The following is a 19,506-nucleotide window of genomic DNA, read 5'->3' as shown; positions in this document are numbered from 1 at the left end:
TTCAAGTTGAATTTCTGGTCGAAATGCTGGTGAGTGACTGCCGATCTAAAATCCAAAAGTTATTTCCGGCTGTAGATAATAATGCAAGAAACTTTGTGAGCAAATATTGTAAGAAATAACACACAAAAAAACACTGCAAAGGTGGCTAGAAGCTAGAAACAGCATGACAGTGTATTTCGGCACCATTAACATTGTTCCACTGTCCTCCTGTACATCAATCACTGTGTTGGTAATTGTGTCTTAATAAGTATAATGATAAAATGAATCTGTAAAGCAAAGGGCAGCGAGGAGTGTTTGGTAATGCTGCAAAACATGCTTTATGCTTTATTAAACAAAATAATACAGCAATGGTGAAACGGATGACAGGAGAAGATGAGGAAAAATATCACATCCTGCCTCGAATCTGAGTCAGACTCCTCTCTCTCAGCCACTGACCTGCAGTGGGAAAGACAGATTCTGTATTTGTATTATAGTGTTTTCGTGCAAAAAGGAATGTGAGACATCAGTAAAACACACCTACTTCCAGCTCAAGCTCACACATTACAATGAGTCAATAACACGAATGTAACTTTTAATACACAGAGATATTAAACACGGGAATTGAGATGAGTGCAAAATGTGGAGTCCTTTTGACAGAGAAATAACATGTATTGGGGGAAACGCAACAAAGGGTTCTAATGAATGATCTTTAGGATAATGTGCTCACCTTCAAGGAGTCTGTTTTGGTTACTGCAGGGCTGTGTGTATATGTGTGGTGGACACTTGTTTTAATTCCTACTGTCACACATACGATCTCTTTCTTGCCTTCAATTCATTTTTCATTATGTGCTCTTAAGCATTTCCAAAGTCTAGTTGATTGAAACACAAGGCACAAAGTATCATCTTTGGCTATAAGATATTAAAAGCATTTGGATTGAGTGGTTAAACTATTAGGTTGCACACAAACCTGCACATATGTACACACACCAGTTTGAAACCTCTTCTGGTAAGACATTAACTTCAGGACATGAGGGACACAAGGGTAGTCTGTGAAGTGAATCCGATGTGCAGCTAACAGTATAGCTCCCTCCACTGTCCCTCTCCCCATACCGGGCTTCGACTAGTGATCCTCTGCTCGCAAACACACGTGACCAACCTCCTTGACAACGTACCAATCGAATGAGCTATACAAAAAGATCCAATTGGATAGCTCCATCTGCGACATTTCAATGGAGTCAGCTTACGGTACATTCTTAACTCCGTTACATTAGCACAAACGTCTCTCACTCATTACGTAAACGGTCTCTCTCTTCCTGTAACACTGATATCAGATAATCATCTCTGATGACTTCTGGTCATGAGCTCTTGTAAAAAAAACATCAGTCCGGTAAATGTTTAGACCTAAAAGCAAATAATTTAACATTTCACCCTGTTCAGCATCTTAAGGTACCTTTTCATCAGTAATTTAAGTACCTTAACACTCCTTCAAAAAACCCTCGACCACAATACTAAAAGATTAGAGTTTGGGATTTAAAGCAACGAGCGGTGATACACATCGCCACAGCAACAGCCAGCGACGACAACTTACTGCGATGAGTGGATGGTACAGTACTGATAAGAGTAGTGGGGCATTTCTTCATCACCCCACCATGACAAAAGTGATCCTCACTCCATTTACCTCCGCTTGTCTCCTCTCAAAGACACACAGACATTTAACCATTTTATCTGAGTGAAGTGGTTCTGTTGGGTTAGCCAGGGTGCCAGTCTGGTTTTGCTTTGGCCAAATTGTCATTTTGCCATGGCAATGATATAGCTAGCATATACACAGGGACACCAGTCAAACAGGCTGGTAGGAAGTATTGTAGATATACTTTAGTGGCCATCAATGGTGACCCTTACTAGGACACCAGTCAGTCTCTGGGTAGAGGAGGCAGTGGACAGTCTTAAACCTAGAGACGGAGAGATAGAGGGAGGGGAGGAAGAGAGAGGGGGCAGATGGATGAAGAGAGAGGGAGAGATGAGCAATGCCGGGGGTGAGGGAAATGGTAAGACGAAAAAGAGTTGGTGGAGAGAGAGGGGATAACCATTTACATGTAATTCACAATTCAGCTAGAGCAAACTTTGCACTGAGGCAGAGGTTTAGTAAACCAGTGTCATGTAATTGTCTTGTGCATTACTGAATGCTGGTGGGATGTTGGGTTAATGTCTGATTACCGTGAGGGGTCCTCCACCAGGGAGAAGGCTCCTCCAATGCTGACCACATTCCTCCTGTTCTCAAAACCCCCATAGCTCAGAGTGACCTAGACACACACACAAACAATTGGTATCTGTTGTATACATCACAGACAAAAGACAAAGTAGGGTGTCTCTTTCACCCACACACTTGTGTGGAGACAATCTCTCGCTCTCACAGACAGACCCCCTCCTACACACACAGCCCCCACCCCTACCTGTTCCAGCACGGTGTCTGTGGGCAGCCTCTGCAGGTTCTCCAGGTGGGAGTGGAAGAGGTGGGTGTGTGTCAGCGTCACCTCCAGCAGCGCCTCGATGATGTAACCGATTGTGCAGTCGTCAGGGAGACGGATCTTCTCTGCCGTGCTGATGAAGTTCCCCAGACTAGGGAGGAGGAGGACAGGAAAGAATGAAAAAGAAAAGAAAGGGGGGGTAAGATGTGAGGTTGTGAGTGAACTGCTCAAAACAGTTTGGCTTAATAGCTTAACAGCTACAATAATATGTGCAACTGAAGAACATTGAGAGTGTTGAACTGTTCAAACTCACCTAGCCCATGGACTCATCTTGAGGGCCAGACCACGACTGATACAGAACCCTGCACCTCCTGTAGCGAACCAGAACTTCACTGACACCTAGGAGAAGAAAACAAGGGTCAGAGGTCAGGAGTAAGGGAGAGAGAGATAAAGAGAGAGACAGGAAGGGAGGCATTGACAGAACGACCGAGGTGGAAGGGATGGAGCGAGAGAGAAGGATGGTCTGGAGAAAGAGACAGACAAACAGACAGGGTGTACTCACAGATCCATCACTCTTGACCCTCTCTGCAGCCTCTATGGGGTGGTCGAGGCTGGGCCGGCCCAGGTAAACATCCTGGGTGTGTTGGAAGGAGGACAGCAGCTTCAGCAGACTGGGTACAATCACATAGTTATCATCATCCATATGGCAGAACCATCTGGAAGAAGGAGGAGAGAGAATAGAAAGGGAGGGGGGAGGACAGAGAGAGATGCAAGTTATTACATTAATACAGTTATTATAAAGTTATTACAAATCAATTGTATTAAGTGTTACTGACGTGTTAAGGTGTTGTTATCATCACGACAATGATGGTGTTCATTGGAATGTATAGCAGCTCATAAAGTATCATATATAGTACATGGGACTGGAACAAATGTGTCTATATTTTCACTGTTTTTATTTAACCTTTAACTAGACAAGTCAGTTAAGAACAAATTCAAATTTTACAATGACGGCCTACCCCGGCCAAACCCTCCCCTAACTCAGACAATGCTGGGCCAACTGTGCACCACCCCATGGGACTCCCGATCACGTCCGCTTGTGATACAGCCCGGGGTCGAAACAGGGTCTGTAGTGACGCCTCCAGCACTGAGATGCAGTGCCGACGGACTGCTGCGCCACTCGGGAGCCAAATAGGCCAGTGTGTTCCTACAATCTGTGCTTGCCAGAGCTACTGTACGTGAAGACATACAGTCCTATCCATCTGTTGACCTCCTTAACTAAACACACAGACATATGTGTGAAATGTATTCTCAAAATAGGCCTTTCCTTTTCTCACCAGTAAAGAAATATAAATATTTCTTTACATTAGACAGGCAGTCTTCTGAAACTGAGCGGCTCAGTACTCTTGACAAAGGCAGCATCTTAACCACCAAGCAAGTGGGACTACTTGGCCTCCCTGATCAGGGCAGGAGAACAAACTAACTTCTGAATTGGCTTCTTATTGGCCAAATAATGAAGAACTTAATCTATAGTTAAGTTCTTAGCATGCAATGTGATGGTGAATAGCAGGAAGTAAGGTAAAGTATGTAAAGACTCACTTCCTCTGCGACTCGATGAACTTGTCGTATTCCACAGACATCTTACAGCACAGGGCCTGCCGCGTGTGTGCTGCTGAACAGTTAGTGTTGACGACATTAGCCCCTGAGAGAAAAGATGAGGATGTTGAGTCTACTTATCGTACTACTGAGACAGTAATGCTAGGGTATCAAATACACATATGCCTGATAACATATTGCAAGTCTTTCTAAGAACACCAATCAAATTTGATAAATAGTTACATTTAAGAAGGTACAGTGACACAATAATTGCTTTCCTATTTGTACTTCCAGTATCCACCTATTAGAGTGTAGACTGACCTGCTCTCCTCCTCAGCTCCTGATCCTCCCCATCAGTGAATATAAAGGTCTTGAGGAGACAAACAGAGAGAGAGAGATTTGTTAACACTAAGTTCGTTTCCACGTATACACCCCCCTCACACACAAGACAGAGAGAACGAGAGAGCAAAAGAGAGAGGAGAGGGAAGAGAGATCAAAAATGTGGCTTGCACAATGAGGCCTCCATGTCCTAGACCTATACTGCTGATTCATGGAGTGAAGCAGTTGGGTAAAACAATAACCAGACTATGCTAACTCAAACAACACTGGGCCCATTCTCCCTGGCACTCAGTCCCCCTCCTCCCCTTTACCCTGCTCGCCTCAACTATGGCATGCTCCCTCTTTCCTTTCCTCCTCTCTCTCCTAATTGTCTGTTACCCCTCCCTTCCTCCTGTCATTTATTCTTTCCCTCCCTCCCTGCTGCCCGCCTGCCTCGTGCCCAGTGGCATGCCTTCACTTTCTATCCCTCTGTCCCCTTTTCATCTTTCTTCCCTCCCTCCCTCATCCCCCCTTCTTTTATCCTCCAGTTGTCTCCTCCCTGCCTCGTGCCCGGTGGCATGCCCTCTCTTTCCTGTGTGCCCTGGGAGATGCTGGGCATCCGTGCCAGGACTGGTGGAAAACTACACAGGACACCACAGGCATGTGACACACACACACACACCACCACCAGGACGAGCCAGACCATGCCAGGCAAACAAAGACCTTCCCTGATCAAAGAGGGGAGGACCCAGTCACCCTGGCAACTCAGCAGATCCCTGGCCAGCCAGCAGGGCATAAATGGCCTGGAGAGCAGTGTGGTTGCCAGGGCCCGGAGGCAGTGTGGTTGCCGGGGCCCGGAGGCAGTGTGGTTGCCAGGGCCCGGAGGCAGTGTGGTTGCCGGGGCCCGTTGGCTGAAGTTTTAAACAGATTTCTACCATGTTAAGTCAACCTGCAAGCCTGGGGATATTCTGGCTCACTGTAGATGGTGTAAATTCTATGACAGGCTGTTAAAACAACACAAATGTGCAAAAAGTCAGACACAAGAAAATTGATAACATCTTGTTAAAACATTTCAAGATACCCTGGTTCTACTCTCGTTCATTCAAAGTTGCTACACCGTGCAGGAGAAAGCCTCCAATCCCTTCAATCTACAGTACCTTTCTTCCCTCCCTCCCGTAAGTCATTTTCCAACAGCTCTATTATGAACACTGTAGAAGGATTCCTAGAATAGTTTCCACATTTGAAATACTCAGAGACTAAAGCTGTGACTCAGTGTGGTTCCATGTCTTCTTTTCTTTCCAGAGAAATCTCTCCACATATATGGAGAGAAGGTTGGCCTCGTGTTCACTCAGCAAGACTGGAGCTAAAGAGAAATGGCTGCTCTGTGTTCTCACGGACTCCCCTCATAGGGTTTTAACAGGTACAAATAAACCCAGCAGGCATCCTTTAAACTCCACTCCAGGTATACATTGCCCATAGTCACAGACCTAGGATCAGCCCACCATTATTCTGAACCTTAACCACTAGTGAGGAAAACACAAAACTGACCATAGATCAGTGTCTTGGAATTAGGAGCAACTTCACACTACTCCATAAACCTCACATGAGCCAGAATGTCTGTTGAAAGCCCATTCTATTTGACCCCATACACCAATCAGACTGTCTGTCTGACTGCCTGTCTGTAGATCCCACTACTCTTTAAACCCTCTTGATTTCCAAACAGTAAAACAACTGATGAGCCTGACACATCCATATGATCTATAAATGAGTGGAACTACCCAGCTGCTGCTCTTAACTGAGGCTCATAACATTTTCCTTAGAGTGGCTCAACCTAGGCCGTCATTTTAAATAAGAATCTGTTCTTAACTGACTTGCCTCGTTAAATAAATAAAACATGTTTTGTTAAATTGTTGACCTAAAAGTGTGTATGCATGTATGCACACATGACTGTAAGTCGCTTTGGATAAAAGCGTCTGCTAAATGGCATATATTAAAAGACTGAGAACTAGGCCAATGCTATATACCTGTCTGAGCCAATGGTCAGAACAGTAGCGGTGGTCACACTTGTTCTTTTAGTGAATAGTTGTGCAGGTGGCCATTAGAAAGTAGACACACAGTGGAACGGTGGCACAATGCGGTCTTTGAACACTCCTCTCCTGGTCTGTGTCCCAAATTGTACCATATTTCCTATATAGTGCACTACTTTGACCAGGGCCTGTAGTGTATTACAAAGAGAATAGGGTGCCATTTGGGATGCACCCCTGGAGCTGCCTGGGAGATAGGGTATTTTTATGTCAACACAAATGGAGCTGTGACGTTAGTTACTAAGCAAATTGGGCCAGTGTGTTTGGTCCTGTTAATGTGCAGCTGAACACTGGAACTCTTTGTCTTGAAGGGCCTCACTGCTGATCTGTTTTATAGGCCCAGAACAGACCCAGGATATGAACCAGTCACCCTATTCCCTATATCCCCCATAATCAACTGGCGAACAACAGTCCAGACTCAGAATGGGGTCGAACTTCGACCCCTGGTATCATTTAAACACAAGTAAGACATGGGAAAATGTGTAGAATTGCAGAAAATTAGCTTTATAACAGCAAAAACAATTCTCTGCCCAATGCAAAATGTGTAGAATTACAGAAAATTAGCTTTAAAACAGCAAAAACAATTCTCTGTCCAATGCAAAATGTTTAGAATTGCAAGAAACATGTTCTCTCCACCAGAAAGAGTTGTGTGAACATTTTGGGGTTGCGAGGTGGGGGTTTGTTACTACACCGATAAATGACTATATCCATCCAGACCTTTGCCACCTAGGAAATGTGTGTGACCAGACATTCTAAAATAGTACTTGTGAAATAAGCATAAGTGTGAAAGTATGTTAATACGTGATGTATGTTGGCTATGGAAAAAGAAGAGTATGAAGTAGCCTACCCCTTCACTCACACAGCCTACCCCTTCACTCACACAGCCTACCCCTTCACTCACACAGCCTACCCCTTCACTCACACAGCCTACCCCTTCACTCACACAGCCTACCCCTTCACTCACACAGCCTACCCCTTCACTCACACAGCCTACCCCTTCACTCACACAGCCTACCCCTTCACTCACACAGCCTACCCCTTCACTCACACAGCCTACCCCTTCACTCCCTTCACTCACACAGCCTACCCCTTCACTCACACAGCCTACCCCTTCACTCACACAGCCTACCCCTTCACTCACACAGCCTACCCCTTCACTCACACAGCCTACCCCTTCACTCACACAGCCTACCCCTTCACTCACACAGCCTACCCCTTCACTCACACAGCCTACCCCTTCACTCACACAGCCTACCCCTTCACTCACACAGCCTACCCCTTCACTCACACAGCCTACCCCTTCACTCACACAGCCTACCCCTTCACTCACACAGCCTACCCCTTCACTCACACAGCCTACCCCTTCACTCACACAGCCTACCCCTTCACTCACACAGCCTACCCCTTCAATTCAACGCTACACACCATTTAACACATGGGTATCTTTCTATAATATACTAGGTTATGGTTCTACCCTATGACACAGTTCTCACCAGCTGTGCTATGTTGCCTGTTGATCTATAATAAATTCTACAGCCTCCAGTTGATTACTGGAGTCAGGTGTGTTAGCTGAGGCTGGGGAAAAATCAGGCCCCCAAGGACTAGAGTCGCCCATCCCTGTTCTACAGCCTCCCATAGATCCCTGCGTGGAGAATGTTAATCTATATTCTACAGCCTCCCATAGATCCCTGCGTGGAGAATGTTGATCTATATTCTACAGCCTCCCATAGATCCCTGCGTGGAGAATGTTGATCTATATTCTACAGCCTCCCATAGATCCCTGCATGGGGAATGTTGATCTATATTCTACAGCCTCCCATAGATCCCTGCGTGGAGAATGTTGATCTATATTCTACAGCCTCCCATAGATCCCTGCGTGGAGAATGTTGATCTATATTCTACAGCCTCCCATAGATCCCTGCGTGGAGAATGTTGATCTATATTCTACAGCCTCCCATAGATCCCTGCGTGGGGAATGTTGATCTATATTCTACAGCTTCCCATAGATCCCTGCGTGGAGAATGTGGATCTATATTCTACAGCCTCCCATAGATCCCTGCGTGGGGAATGTTGATCTATATTCTACAGCTTCCCATAGATCCCTGCATGGGGAATGTTGATCTATATTCTACAGCCTCCCATAGATCCCTGCGTGGGGAATGTTGATCTATATTCTACAGCCTCCCATAGATCCCTACGTGGAGAATGTTGATCTATATTCTACAGACTCCCATAGATCCCTACGTGGAGAATGTTGATCTATATTCTACAGACTCCCATAGATCCCTGCGTGGGGAATGTTGATCTATATTCTACAGCCTCCCATAGATCCCTGCGTGGAGAATGTTGATCTATATTCTACAGCCTCCCATAGATCCCTGCGTGGAGAATGTTGATCTATATTCTACAGCCTCCCATAGATCCCTGCGTGGAGAATGTTGATCTATATTCTACAGCCTCCCATAGATCCCCTCCCATAGATCCCTGTGGAGAATGTTGATCTATATTCTACAGCCTCCCCATAGATCCCTGCGTGGAGAATGTTGATCTATATTCTACAGCCTCCCATAGATCCCTGCGTGGAGAATGTTGATCTATATTCTACAGCCTCCCATAGATCCCTGCATGGAGAATGTTGATCTATATTCTACAGCCTCCCATAGATCCCTGCGTGGAGAATGTTGATCTATATTCTACAGCCTCCCATAGATCCCTGCGTGGAGAATGTTGATCTATATTCTACAGCCTCCCATAGATCCCTGCGTGGAGAATGTTGATCTATATTCTACAGCCTCCCATAGATCCCTGCGTGGAGAATGTTGATCTATATTCTACAGCCTCCCATACAGGCCTCTGTGTTTGGAGAAGGATAACACCAGAGAATTCTCCCCACTTCCCCCTCCCTCTGACTTATCCCCTAAACACATCTCTCATTCCTCCTGTGGTGGTAGACCCTGGGCCCCCAGAGGGAGGAAGTTCCTGGGCAACCAGAGACTACAGGAGAGCAGGAGACGTGTGCATGAGGAACACACTGCTGTGTTTGCTCTCTCTCTGGAATCTCTGTCCCCCACCCCCTTTCTTCCCAGTTCAACCAGCCTTGCTCCCACAGATTCCTCCTGCCCTCCAGCCTTCTAAATGGTGGGGGTGGGCAGAAATTCCTGCACAGAGAGAGAGCAAACACAGCAGTGTGTTCCTCCTGCACACATCTCCTGCTCTCCTCTAGTCTCTGGTTGCCCAGGAACTTCTTCCCTCTGGTGGCCCAGGGTCTACAACCACATACAGGCCCGCGCGAGAACACTTCCCCACGCTGCACAGGGCATGCCTTTCCACCCTTCCTGCACACACACGCCATCATGTGCTTAACCATTCCATGTCCCCTGGCCACCATGGGTACATACCCACCCACACACACTACGGCCAGCAAGACACTGTTCTGTAGAGCATCGGTTCTCTCTGTCACGGTCTGACCATCGTTCGTATGTGTTTTCCTTGTTTTAGTGTTGGTCAGGACGTGAGCTGGGTGGGCATTCTATGTTTGGCCTGATATGGTTCTCAATCAGAGGCAGGTGTTAGTCATTGTCTCTGATTGGGAACCATATTTAGGTAGCCTGTTTTGTGTTGGGTTTTGTGGGTGATTGTCCTTAGTGTCCTTTGGTCCTGTCTCTGTGTTAGTTTACGCAAGTATAGGCCGTTTCGGTTTTCGTTACGTTATTTGTTTTGTAGTGTTTGTATTTAGATTCGTGTTACGTTTGTTGAATAAACATGGATCGCAATCTACACGCTGCATTTTGGTCCGACTCTCCTTCACCACAAGAGAACCGTTACAGAATCACCCACCCTAACAGGACCAAGCAGCGTGTCAACAGGCAGGAGACCTGCGCAAACTCCCTGTGCTTACAGGGGGGCTAGAGAGACCGGGCAGGCACCGTGTTATGCAGTGGTGCGCACGGTGTCCCCAGGTATATTCCAGCTCCTCGTATCGGCCGGGCTAGAGTGGGCATCGAGCCAGGTAAGGTTGGACAGGCTCGGTGCTCAAGAGCTCCAGTGCGCCTGCACGGTCCGGTCTATCCAGTACCACCTCCACACCCCAGCCCTCCAGTACCACCAGTGCCAGCACCACGCATCAGGCCTCCAGTGCGCCTCGCCTCTCCAGCGCTGCCGGAGTCTCCCGCTTGTTCAGCGCTGCTGGAGCCTTTCTCCTCTCCTGCGCTGCTGGAGTCTCCTGCCTGTTCAGCGCAGCCTGAGCTGCCAGCCCGCAGGGAGCAGCCAGAGCTGCCAGCCCGCATGGAGCAGCCAGAGCTGCCAGTCTGCATGGAGCAGCCAGAGCTGTCAGTCTGCATGGAGAAGCCAGAGCTGTCAGTCTGTATGAAGCAGCCAGTCTGCATGGAGCAGCCAGAGCTGTCAGTCTGCATGAAGCAGCCAGAGCTGCCAGTCTGCATGAAGCAGCCAGAGGTGCCAGTCTGCATGGAGCAGCCAGAGCTGCCAGTCTGCATGGAGCAGCCAGAGCTGTCAGTCTGCATGGAGCAGCCAGAACTGCCAGTCTGCAAGGAGCTGCCAGTCTGCAAGGAGCTGCCAGTCTGCAAGGAGCTGTCAGTCTGCAAGGAGCTGTCAGTCTGCAAGGAGCTGCCAGTCTGCACGGAGCTGCCAGTCTGCACGGAGCTGCCAGTCTGTAAGGAGCTGCCAGTCTGCAAGGAGCTGCCAGTCTGCACGGAGCCGCCAGAGCTGCCAGTCTGTAAGAAGCCGCCAGAGCTGTCAGCCTATATGGAGCAGCCAGAGCCGCCAGTTAGTGTGGAGCAGCCAGAGCCGCCAGTCAGCATGGAGCAGCCAGATCCGTCAGTCTGCCAGGATCCGCCAGTCAGCCAGACTCTTCCAGATCTGCCAGTCAGCCAGACTCTTCCAGATCTGCCAGTCAACCAGACCCTTCCAGATCTGCCAGTCAACCAGACCCTTCCAGATCTGCCAGTCAACCAGACCCTTCCAGATCTGCCAGTCAATCAGACCCTTCCAGATCTGCCAGTCAACCAGACTCTTCCAGATCTGCCAGTCAACCAGACCCTTCCAGATCTGCCAGTCAACCAGACCCTTCCAGATCTGCTAGTCAACCAGACTCTTCCAGATCTGCCAGTCAACCAGACTCTTCCAGATCTGCCAGTCAACCAGACACTTCCAGATCCGCCAGTCAACAAGATACTTCCAGATCCGCCAGTCAGCCAGATCCGCCAGTCAGCCAGGATCCACCAGTCAGCCAGACTCTTCCAGACCCGCCAGTCAACCAGACTCTTCCAGACCCGCCAGTCAACCAGACTCTTCCAGACCCGCCAGTCAACCATACTCTTCCAGACCCGCCAGTCAACCAGACTCTTCCAGACCCGCCAGTCAACCAGACTCTTCCAGACCCGCCAGTCAACCAGACTCTTCCAGACCCGCCAGTCAACCAGACTCTTCCAGATCTGCCAGTCAACCAGACTCTTCCAGACCCGCTAGTCAACCAGACTCTTCCAGATCCGCCAGTCAACCAGACTCTTCCAGATCCGCCAGTCAACCAGACTCTTCCAGATCCGCCAGTCAACCAGACTCTTCCAGATCCGCCAGTCAACCAGACTCTTCCAGATCCGCCAGTCAACCAGACTCTTCCAGATCCGCCAGTCAGCCGGGATCTGCCAGAACTGCCAGTCGGGATCTGCCAGATCTGCCAGTCGGCCAAGATCTGCCAGATCTGCCAGTCGGCCAAGATCTGCCAGTCGGCCAGGATCCGCCAGTCAGCAAGGATCTGCCAGATCTGCCAGTCAGCCAGGATCTGCCAGTCAGCCAGGATCTGCCTAAACCACCAGCCAGCCAGGATCTGGTAGATCCATCAACCTGCCCGAGCTTCCTCTCACTCCCGAGCTTCCTCTCACTCCCGAGCTTCCCCTCAGTCCCGAGCTGCCCCTCAGTCCCGAGCTGCCCCTCAGTCCCGAGCTGCCCCTCAGTCCCGAGCTGCCCCTCAGTCCGGAGCTGCCCCTCAGTCCGGAGCTGCCCCTCAGTCCAGTGGGGCCCGTTGTTTGGTTACCTAGGCCAAGGTTAGCGGCGAGGGTCACCACTCAAGGGACGCTAAGGAGGTGGACTAAGACAACTATGGAGCGGGGTCCACGTCCAGCACCAGAGCCGCCACCGCGGACAGATGCCCACCCAGACCCTCCCCTATAGGTTTAGGTTGTGCGTTCGGAGTCCGCACCTTGGGGGTTCTGTCACGGTCTGACCATCGTTCGTATATGTTTTTCTTGTTTTAGTGTTGGTCAGGACGTGAGCTGGGTGGGCATTCTATGTTGTGTGTCTGGTTTGTCTATTTCTATGTTTGGCATGATATGGTTCTCAATCAGAGGCAGGTGTTAGTCATTGTCTCTGATTGGGAACCATATTTAGGTAGCCTGTTTTGTGTTGGGTTTTGTGGGTGATTGTCCTTAGGTCCTGTCTCTGTGTTAGTTTACGCAAGTATAGGCTGTTTCGGTTTTCGTTGCGTTATTTGTTTTGTAGTGTTTGTATTTAGATTCGTGTTACGTTTGTTGAATAAACATGGATCGCAATCTACACGCTGCATTTTGGTCCGACTCTCCTTCACTACAAGAGAACCGTTACACTCTCCTTCTGTACCATCACTACAACTCCTTAAATTCTATCAGCATATCGATAGTGCTACCAGGGCTGGTAAAACCCTGGATCATTGTTATTCTAACTTCCGCGACGCATATAAGGCCCTCCCCCGCACTCCTTTCGGAAAAGCTGACCACGACTCCATTTTGTTGCTTCCAGCCTATAGATAGGAAGCTCCCGCGCTCAGGTCTGTTCAACGCTGGTCCGACCAATCTGATTCCACTCTTCAAGATTGCTTCGATCACGTGGATTGGGAAATGTTCCGCGTTGCATTAAACAACAACATTGACGAATATGCTGATTCGGTGAGCGAGTTCATTAGCAAGTGCATTGGCGATGTCGTACCCACAGCAACTATTAAAACATTCCCAAACCAGAAACCGTGGATTGATGGCAGCATTTGCGTGAAACTGAAAGCGCGAAACACTGCTTTTAACCAGGGCAAGGTGACCGGAAACATGACCGAATACAAACAGTGTAGCTATTCCCTCCGCAAGGCAATCAAACAAGCTATAAGCGTCAGTATAGAGACAAAGTAGAGTCACAATTCAGAGACAAGAGGTATGTGGCAGGGTCTACAGTCATTCACGGATTACAAAAAGAAAATCAGTTCCGTCGCGGACCAGGATGTCTTGCTCCCAGACAGACTAAACAACTTCTTTGCTCGCTTTGAGGACAATACAGTGCCACTGACACGGCCAACTACCAAAACCTGCGGACTCTCCTTCACTGCAGCCGACGTGAGTAAAACATTTAAACGTGTTAACTCTCTCAAGGCTGCAGGCCCAGACAGCATCCCCAGCCGCGTCCTCAGAGCATGCGCAGACCAGCTGGCTGGTGTGTTTACAGACATATTCAATCAATCCTTATCCCCCAGTCTGCTGTTCCCACATGATTCAAGAGTGCCACCATTGTTCCTGTTCCCAATAAAGCCAAGGTAACTGAGCTAAACGACTACCGCCCCGTAGCACTCACTTCCGTCATCATGAAGTGCTTTGAGAGACTAATCAAGGACCATATCACCCCCACCCTACCTGACACCCTAGACCCACTCAAATTTGCTTACCGCCCCAATAGGTCCACAGACGACGCAATTGCAACCACACTGCCCTAACCCATCTTGACAAGAGGAATATCTATGTGAGTATGCTGTTCATCGACTACAGCTCAGCATTTAACACCATAGTACCATAGACCCTGGGTCTCGACCCCGCCCTGTGCAACTGGGTACTGGTCTTCCTGACGGGCCGGCCCCAGGTGGTGAGGGTAGGTAACATCTCCACCCCGCTGATGCTCAGCACTGGGACCCCACAAGGGTGTGTTCTGAGCCCTCTCCTGTACTCCCTGTTCACTCACGACTGCATGGCCATGCACGCTTCCAACTCAATCATCAAGTTTGCAGACGACACTACAGTGGTAGGCTTGATTACCAACAACGACGAGACGGCCTACAGGGAGGAGGGGAGGGCCCTCGGAGTGTGTTGTCAGGAAAATAACCTCACACTCAACAAAACAAAGGAGATGATCGTGGACTTCAGGAAACAGCAGAGAGAGTACCCCACTATCCACAGACGGGACAGTAGTGGAGAGGGTAGAAAGTTAAGTTCCTCTGCGTACACATCACAGACAAACTGAAATGGTCCACCCACACAGACAGTGTGGTGATGAAGGCACAACAGCTCCTCTTCAACCTCAGGAGGCTGAAGAAATTCGGCTGGTCACCAAAAGCACTCACAAACTTTTACAGATGCACAATCGAGAGCATCCTGTCGGGCTGTATCACCGCCTGGTACGGCAACTGCTCCGCCCACAACCGTAAGGCTCTCCAGAGGGTAGTGAGGTCTGCACAACGCATCACCGGGGGCAAACTACCTGCCCTCCAGGACCCTTACACCACCCGATGTCACAGGAAGGCCATAAAGATCATCAAGGACAACAACCACCCGAGCCACTGCCTGTTCACTCCGCTATCATCCAGAAGGCGAGGTCAGTACAGGTGCATCAAAGCAGGGACAGAGAGACTGAAAAACAGCTTCAATCTCAAGGCCATCAGACTGTTAAACAGCCACCACTAACATTGAGTGGCTGCTGCCATACATGTAAAAAATGTATCACTAGCCACTTTAAACAATGCCACTTAATATAATGTTTACATAGCCTACATTACATATGTATATACTGTACTCGATACCATCTACTGCATCTTGCTTATGCCGTTCTGTACCATCACTCATTCCTATAGCTTAATGTATATATTCTTCATCCTTTTACACTTGTGTATATAAGGTAGCTGTTGTGAAATTGTTAGGTTAGATTACTCGTTGGTTATTACTGCATTGTCGGAACTAGAAGCACAAGCATTTCGCTACACTCGCATTAACATCTGCTATCCATATGTATGTGACAAATCAAATTTGATTCTCTACCCCAGCATCTGTCTCATTATGGTCTTGTATATACAGATCACTGAATCCCAGCCAGAGATACAGGTAACTCAAACTTAAGCATAAACCATGCACTGATGGGACAATACGTTAGGATTGGGCCATAGTAGCTGAGGTTATGAGGGGTGGAGAACACATGGACTTCTCATCTCAGAGAATCTGCTTCAGTTTTACTTTATGGCTCCACTGAACATCAACCATTGCTTTAGTGGAGGATTCTAACCGTGCAGATGAGGAAACACCCAATATCACACCAAACAACCACAAGACCAACAGAGATTGGCAGGAGAGCCAATAAGATGGCTTGGCATCAATTCATCAAGATGAGTTACGTATGTGGTTTGTTAGAATCGTTATAGAACCTGATCCAAGCAGTCAATTGATTCCCACTGGCCTTTATGCTCTTGACGCACATATCGTCATTCTGAACCACAGGAGCTGATACTCTTGCCAAGGGGGGAGAAGTTGTTTATTTAATGGTTGAGATGTTTTTCTGAGATGAGTTCCAAGTGCTTGAGCTCTGTGCTGACAGGGAGTGAACTGGGTATCTGCAATGCCCCAGATGTCTCTACTTTTGTAATAGCAATAGGAAACCCAGATGTGGGCCAGCATGGGGGCATGAATCTGCAGTGTTGGCTACAACAAAAAACGTTGTTGTATTGGATAGGTGCAGTGAAAAGTGTTGTTTTAAAGGGTCAGGCATAGTAGCATGACATCCCTTGAGCAAATTAGGTTTAAATGATTTTTTTTACCTTGTCGGCTGGGGTATTCAAACCAGCGACCTCTTGGTTGCTGGCCCAACGCTCTAACTGTTAAGCTACCTGCTGCCCTATGGCTAAAACCATCCCTATGAGCACATGAAGACATTGGAAAGATGTTGAAAATAAATATTTTCAAAATCTTGTGTTCACTGGGATAGAATCTTAAACCAGAATTTGCCATAGCAGCACATTTCCTCCACTTCCATGTTCTATATGATAATCAAACCCTTGTTGAAGGAGTACAGTCAACTCTTAAGAGAAATGGACCTGCAGTGTAGTTGCAGTGACATGCAGCCCATGGCGCTAGAAATTATGTTCACTCTTTACTGTTACTACAGCTGCTTGGAGAACAGAGAAAGGGGAAGGAGTCATTGTGTACTCTAGAAACATGCCCTGTCTGGAGGTCTTGCTAACAGTACAAGACAAATGAGATGATCTACCCTGTCGATAAAACATAACCTGGGGGGGGGGGGGCTGTGTTTGTATTGACATAACAAATACCCTTATCCAGGGCCATAGGCTGCATCTGAACCACTGCCAAGTTCAGACTTGAGTGTGTGTGTGTGTGTGTGTGTGTGTGTGTGTGTGTGTGTGTGTGTGTGTGTGTGTGTGTGTGTGTGTGTGTGTGTGTGTGTGTGTGTGTGTGTGTGTGTGTGTGTATGCATGTGTCTGTGTTCCTCCCTACCTGTTCTTTGGCTTTGGACACCCAGGTCTGGAACAGTAAATCCAGTCTGGACTTGTGGTACTTCCTGGTGGTCTTCACCGCTATGAAAATGTCTTTCAGCTCTAGAGGGGTCCTGGACCGAGACCCTCCAGCCCCCACCACAACTCCAGCTCTGTGGGGGAAGTCCTCCTTCGGCCCTGTCTGAGAGTCTGTATGCTTCCCATTGCCCTGGGTGTCACCTCGACCAGCTGTATACACCCAGTCCACATCCCCAGTCCTCTTGGTCTCTCTGGGTGTGCCCTGCCCTATAGATCCACCATCAATCCCATAATTTCCCACTGTCACTTTCCCCACATCTGCCTGGAGAGGGACAACCAGAACTCCAGGGTGCTGGGGGATTTTGCTGGCACCTGTGCCCGCCTGGGCAGGCTTGGTGTGGGCCCGGGGCTGAGGCAGGTCCCCCTGATGCTGTGAGGGCTGGAGGGCAGGGATGAGGAGCAGCAGGAGGGCACAGAGGGCCAGGGAGAACAGAAAGCAGAACTTGCTGACACCCATCGAGGAGACATGCATCCTGATTGGCCGCTGGAGGGGCCTTTCAGCCCCCGGCGCCAGCTTTGCTTCCCACTCCACCGCGTCCCATCTTTATGACATCACACAGGAACCTGAAGAGACATCACCACCACCCCGCATAATAAGATGACAGTGACACACTTGAAAACCTAATCTGATTCCTGCATGGGTTTACTCTACCCTGGGTGCCAGACAGACTAGTTTGTTTCTGCATCTTGGCCAGGTCACAATTGTAAATGAGAACTTGTTCTCAACTTGCCTACCTGGTTAAATAAAGGTGAAATAAAAAATACAAATCAATAAAAGGGACAAGATTTCACTGTACAACTCTATATACATTCTGATTGAGTCCCTCTTAAATGGCAGACACTATTTCTTCTCAGTCTGACCACTAACTAAAACAGGCCTGTAAAGTCTGGAAGTTCTCTTCTTGGCACATTGTCACTCATGCCCTTCCATTTGCCAGTCAGTTTATACAGGTCACATTTAATTGACAGACTTACCTTCAGTGTGTGAGCAATTTCCTGTTTGCTGCTATTTTCAGAGGCAATGATACCTCAACCAGTAGCAGATGTCAGTTGTAGGAAGCAGAGGGATGTAATCAAACCCTTTTTTCTTTACTAAAATTAGCCCCCTTAGTAAAATATGAGCTCTCAGAACAGATATGTGGATATAGCATGAAGGATAGTGGATAGCATGAAGGAGTTATACATAATTTACAGGGGGAAATAAATAAATAAACATAATGCATAACATTTCATATTTTGGTGCCTGGTTTGGGATTATGCAAATCTGCAAATCTGGTAGATGCAAATCTGCCAGATTGGGTCACTGCCAATAGAAACAGGTCTGACTGCTGTGGGCTCGGTCATTTAACTGTAGAGTTCACAACAAATGTATGAAAACAACAACGCGATTAACCAACATTATTGGGTCTTATAAAGGTAACTTTAAAGTTTACGGGTATGTTTAGGAGTTGTTCCGTGTGCATGTCGTGCACATACGGGTCTATAGGCTGTCCTACGGTAAACAAAAGAAAGGCAAGAGTGTTCAGTCAATAATTTTTTTTCTATGAAAACCCCGGTTTATGACGAATTACTTAAAACACTTATTCTGTGATCACGAAAAGGCCTTATACTTACATGGAAACAAAATAAATCACGTATTTAATCCGATGTGCCTCCTCCCAAATGCAGCAATAAAACACCAGGGGAACTGGTCACCAAAAATGAATTAAGTGAACAGAATCTGATCAAAGAAAATTAAAATACAATACAGGGTTTCCAGACGCTTTTATACTCAACGATCTTCTCTTTTTTTGTCTCCTCGTCTTGACAATGATTGGATTGGGCTCACATTTTAACCATTAGCAGCCCGCTTTCTCTATTCGACCGCGATTAAGAAACCTAGCTGTGTGCACTCATCCAGTCAAGTGCAAGCGAGTCAAACAACGTCAGTTGTTTCTATTGCGATTATAAACGACCTCTGTTTCTCGGATTCTTCTCAAATCACCTACTGTGTGATTCTCGCTCCAAACGCAAATTATCTGAAACTGAGCGCCCTCTGGTTGATGCTGACCTGGCCTTGCAAATTAAATGTCCCTGTAGTGTAGTAGGCTACAGCTGTTGGGGTCGCCACTGTGTTGCTATTTTCGCTCTGGATGTCGTAGGCTCTCGTAGCCTATTTTGTGCTGACAATGGAAAAAGTTGTCAGACAAAACAACTCGCGGCAAAATCCCTCCTGTAGGTTTAGCCAACTAGTGTTACAAAGTAATTTTAAAAAACACGTTTTCATCTCAAGGGTGACCTCAAATAAATTGTTAGAATTTACAATTTGAGTAATTCATGTTTAATATCTGAACTAATATCTTAACTAGTTGTATCTTAATACAAATTACCATCAGTTTGCAACTGTTTTTTGTTGATAGAAATATTCCACGTTCAAAACAACTGGGAACTCGGGAATCTCTGATGACTTTAGTGCGTTGAAACAACT

At 47.6% G+C, this 19,506-nt stretch overlaps 1 protein-coding gene across 2 annotated transcripts; it reads right to left on the bottom strand.

Annotated features, from left to right (window-relative positions):
- Positions 1 to 291: 291 nt before the first annotated feature.
- On the bottom strand, positions 292 to 19,332 carry rfng (RFNG O-fucosylpeptide 3-beta-N-acetylglucosaminyltransferase). 2 transcript variants are annotated; one of them, XM_035801259.2, is made up of 9 exons: positions 18,654 to 19,332; positions 16,963 to 17,603; positions 4,362 to 4,410; positions 4,044 to 4,146; positions 3,007 to 3,160; positions 2,758 to 2,843; positions 2,430 to 2,595; positions 2,194 to 2,279; positions 292 to 1,928 (listed from the first exon to the last, which is right to left on the bottom strand). In XM_035801259.2, exons 2-9 carry the CDS (start codon positions 17,509 to 17,511, stop codon positions 1,862 to 1,864), a joined length of 1,260 nt encoding a protein of 419 aa, XP_035657152.1. In that variant the 5' UTR covers positions 17,512 to 17,603; positions 18,654 to 19,332; the 3' UTR covers positions 292 to 1,861. The 2 variants fall into 2 exon arrangements, with proteins under 2 accessions (XP_035657152.1, XP_035657154.1); XM_035801261.2 differs by lacking the exon at positions 18,654 to 19,332 and adding an exon at positions 18,015 to 18,641.
- Positions 19,333 to 19,506: the final 174 nt, after the last annotated feature.

This window comes from Oncorhynchus keta, chromosome 24, assembly GCF_023373465.1.
Source record: "Oncorhynchus keta strain PuntledgeMale-10-30-2019 chromosome 24, Oket_V2, whole genome shotgun sequence".
In the NCBI taxonomy this organism is placed as follows: domain Eukaryota; kingdom Metazoa; phylum Chordata; class Actinopteri; order Salmoniformes; family Salmonidae; genus Oncorhynchus; species Oncorhynchus keta.
This window is presented reverse-complemented; position numbering and strand designations above follow the sequence as displayed.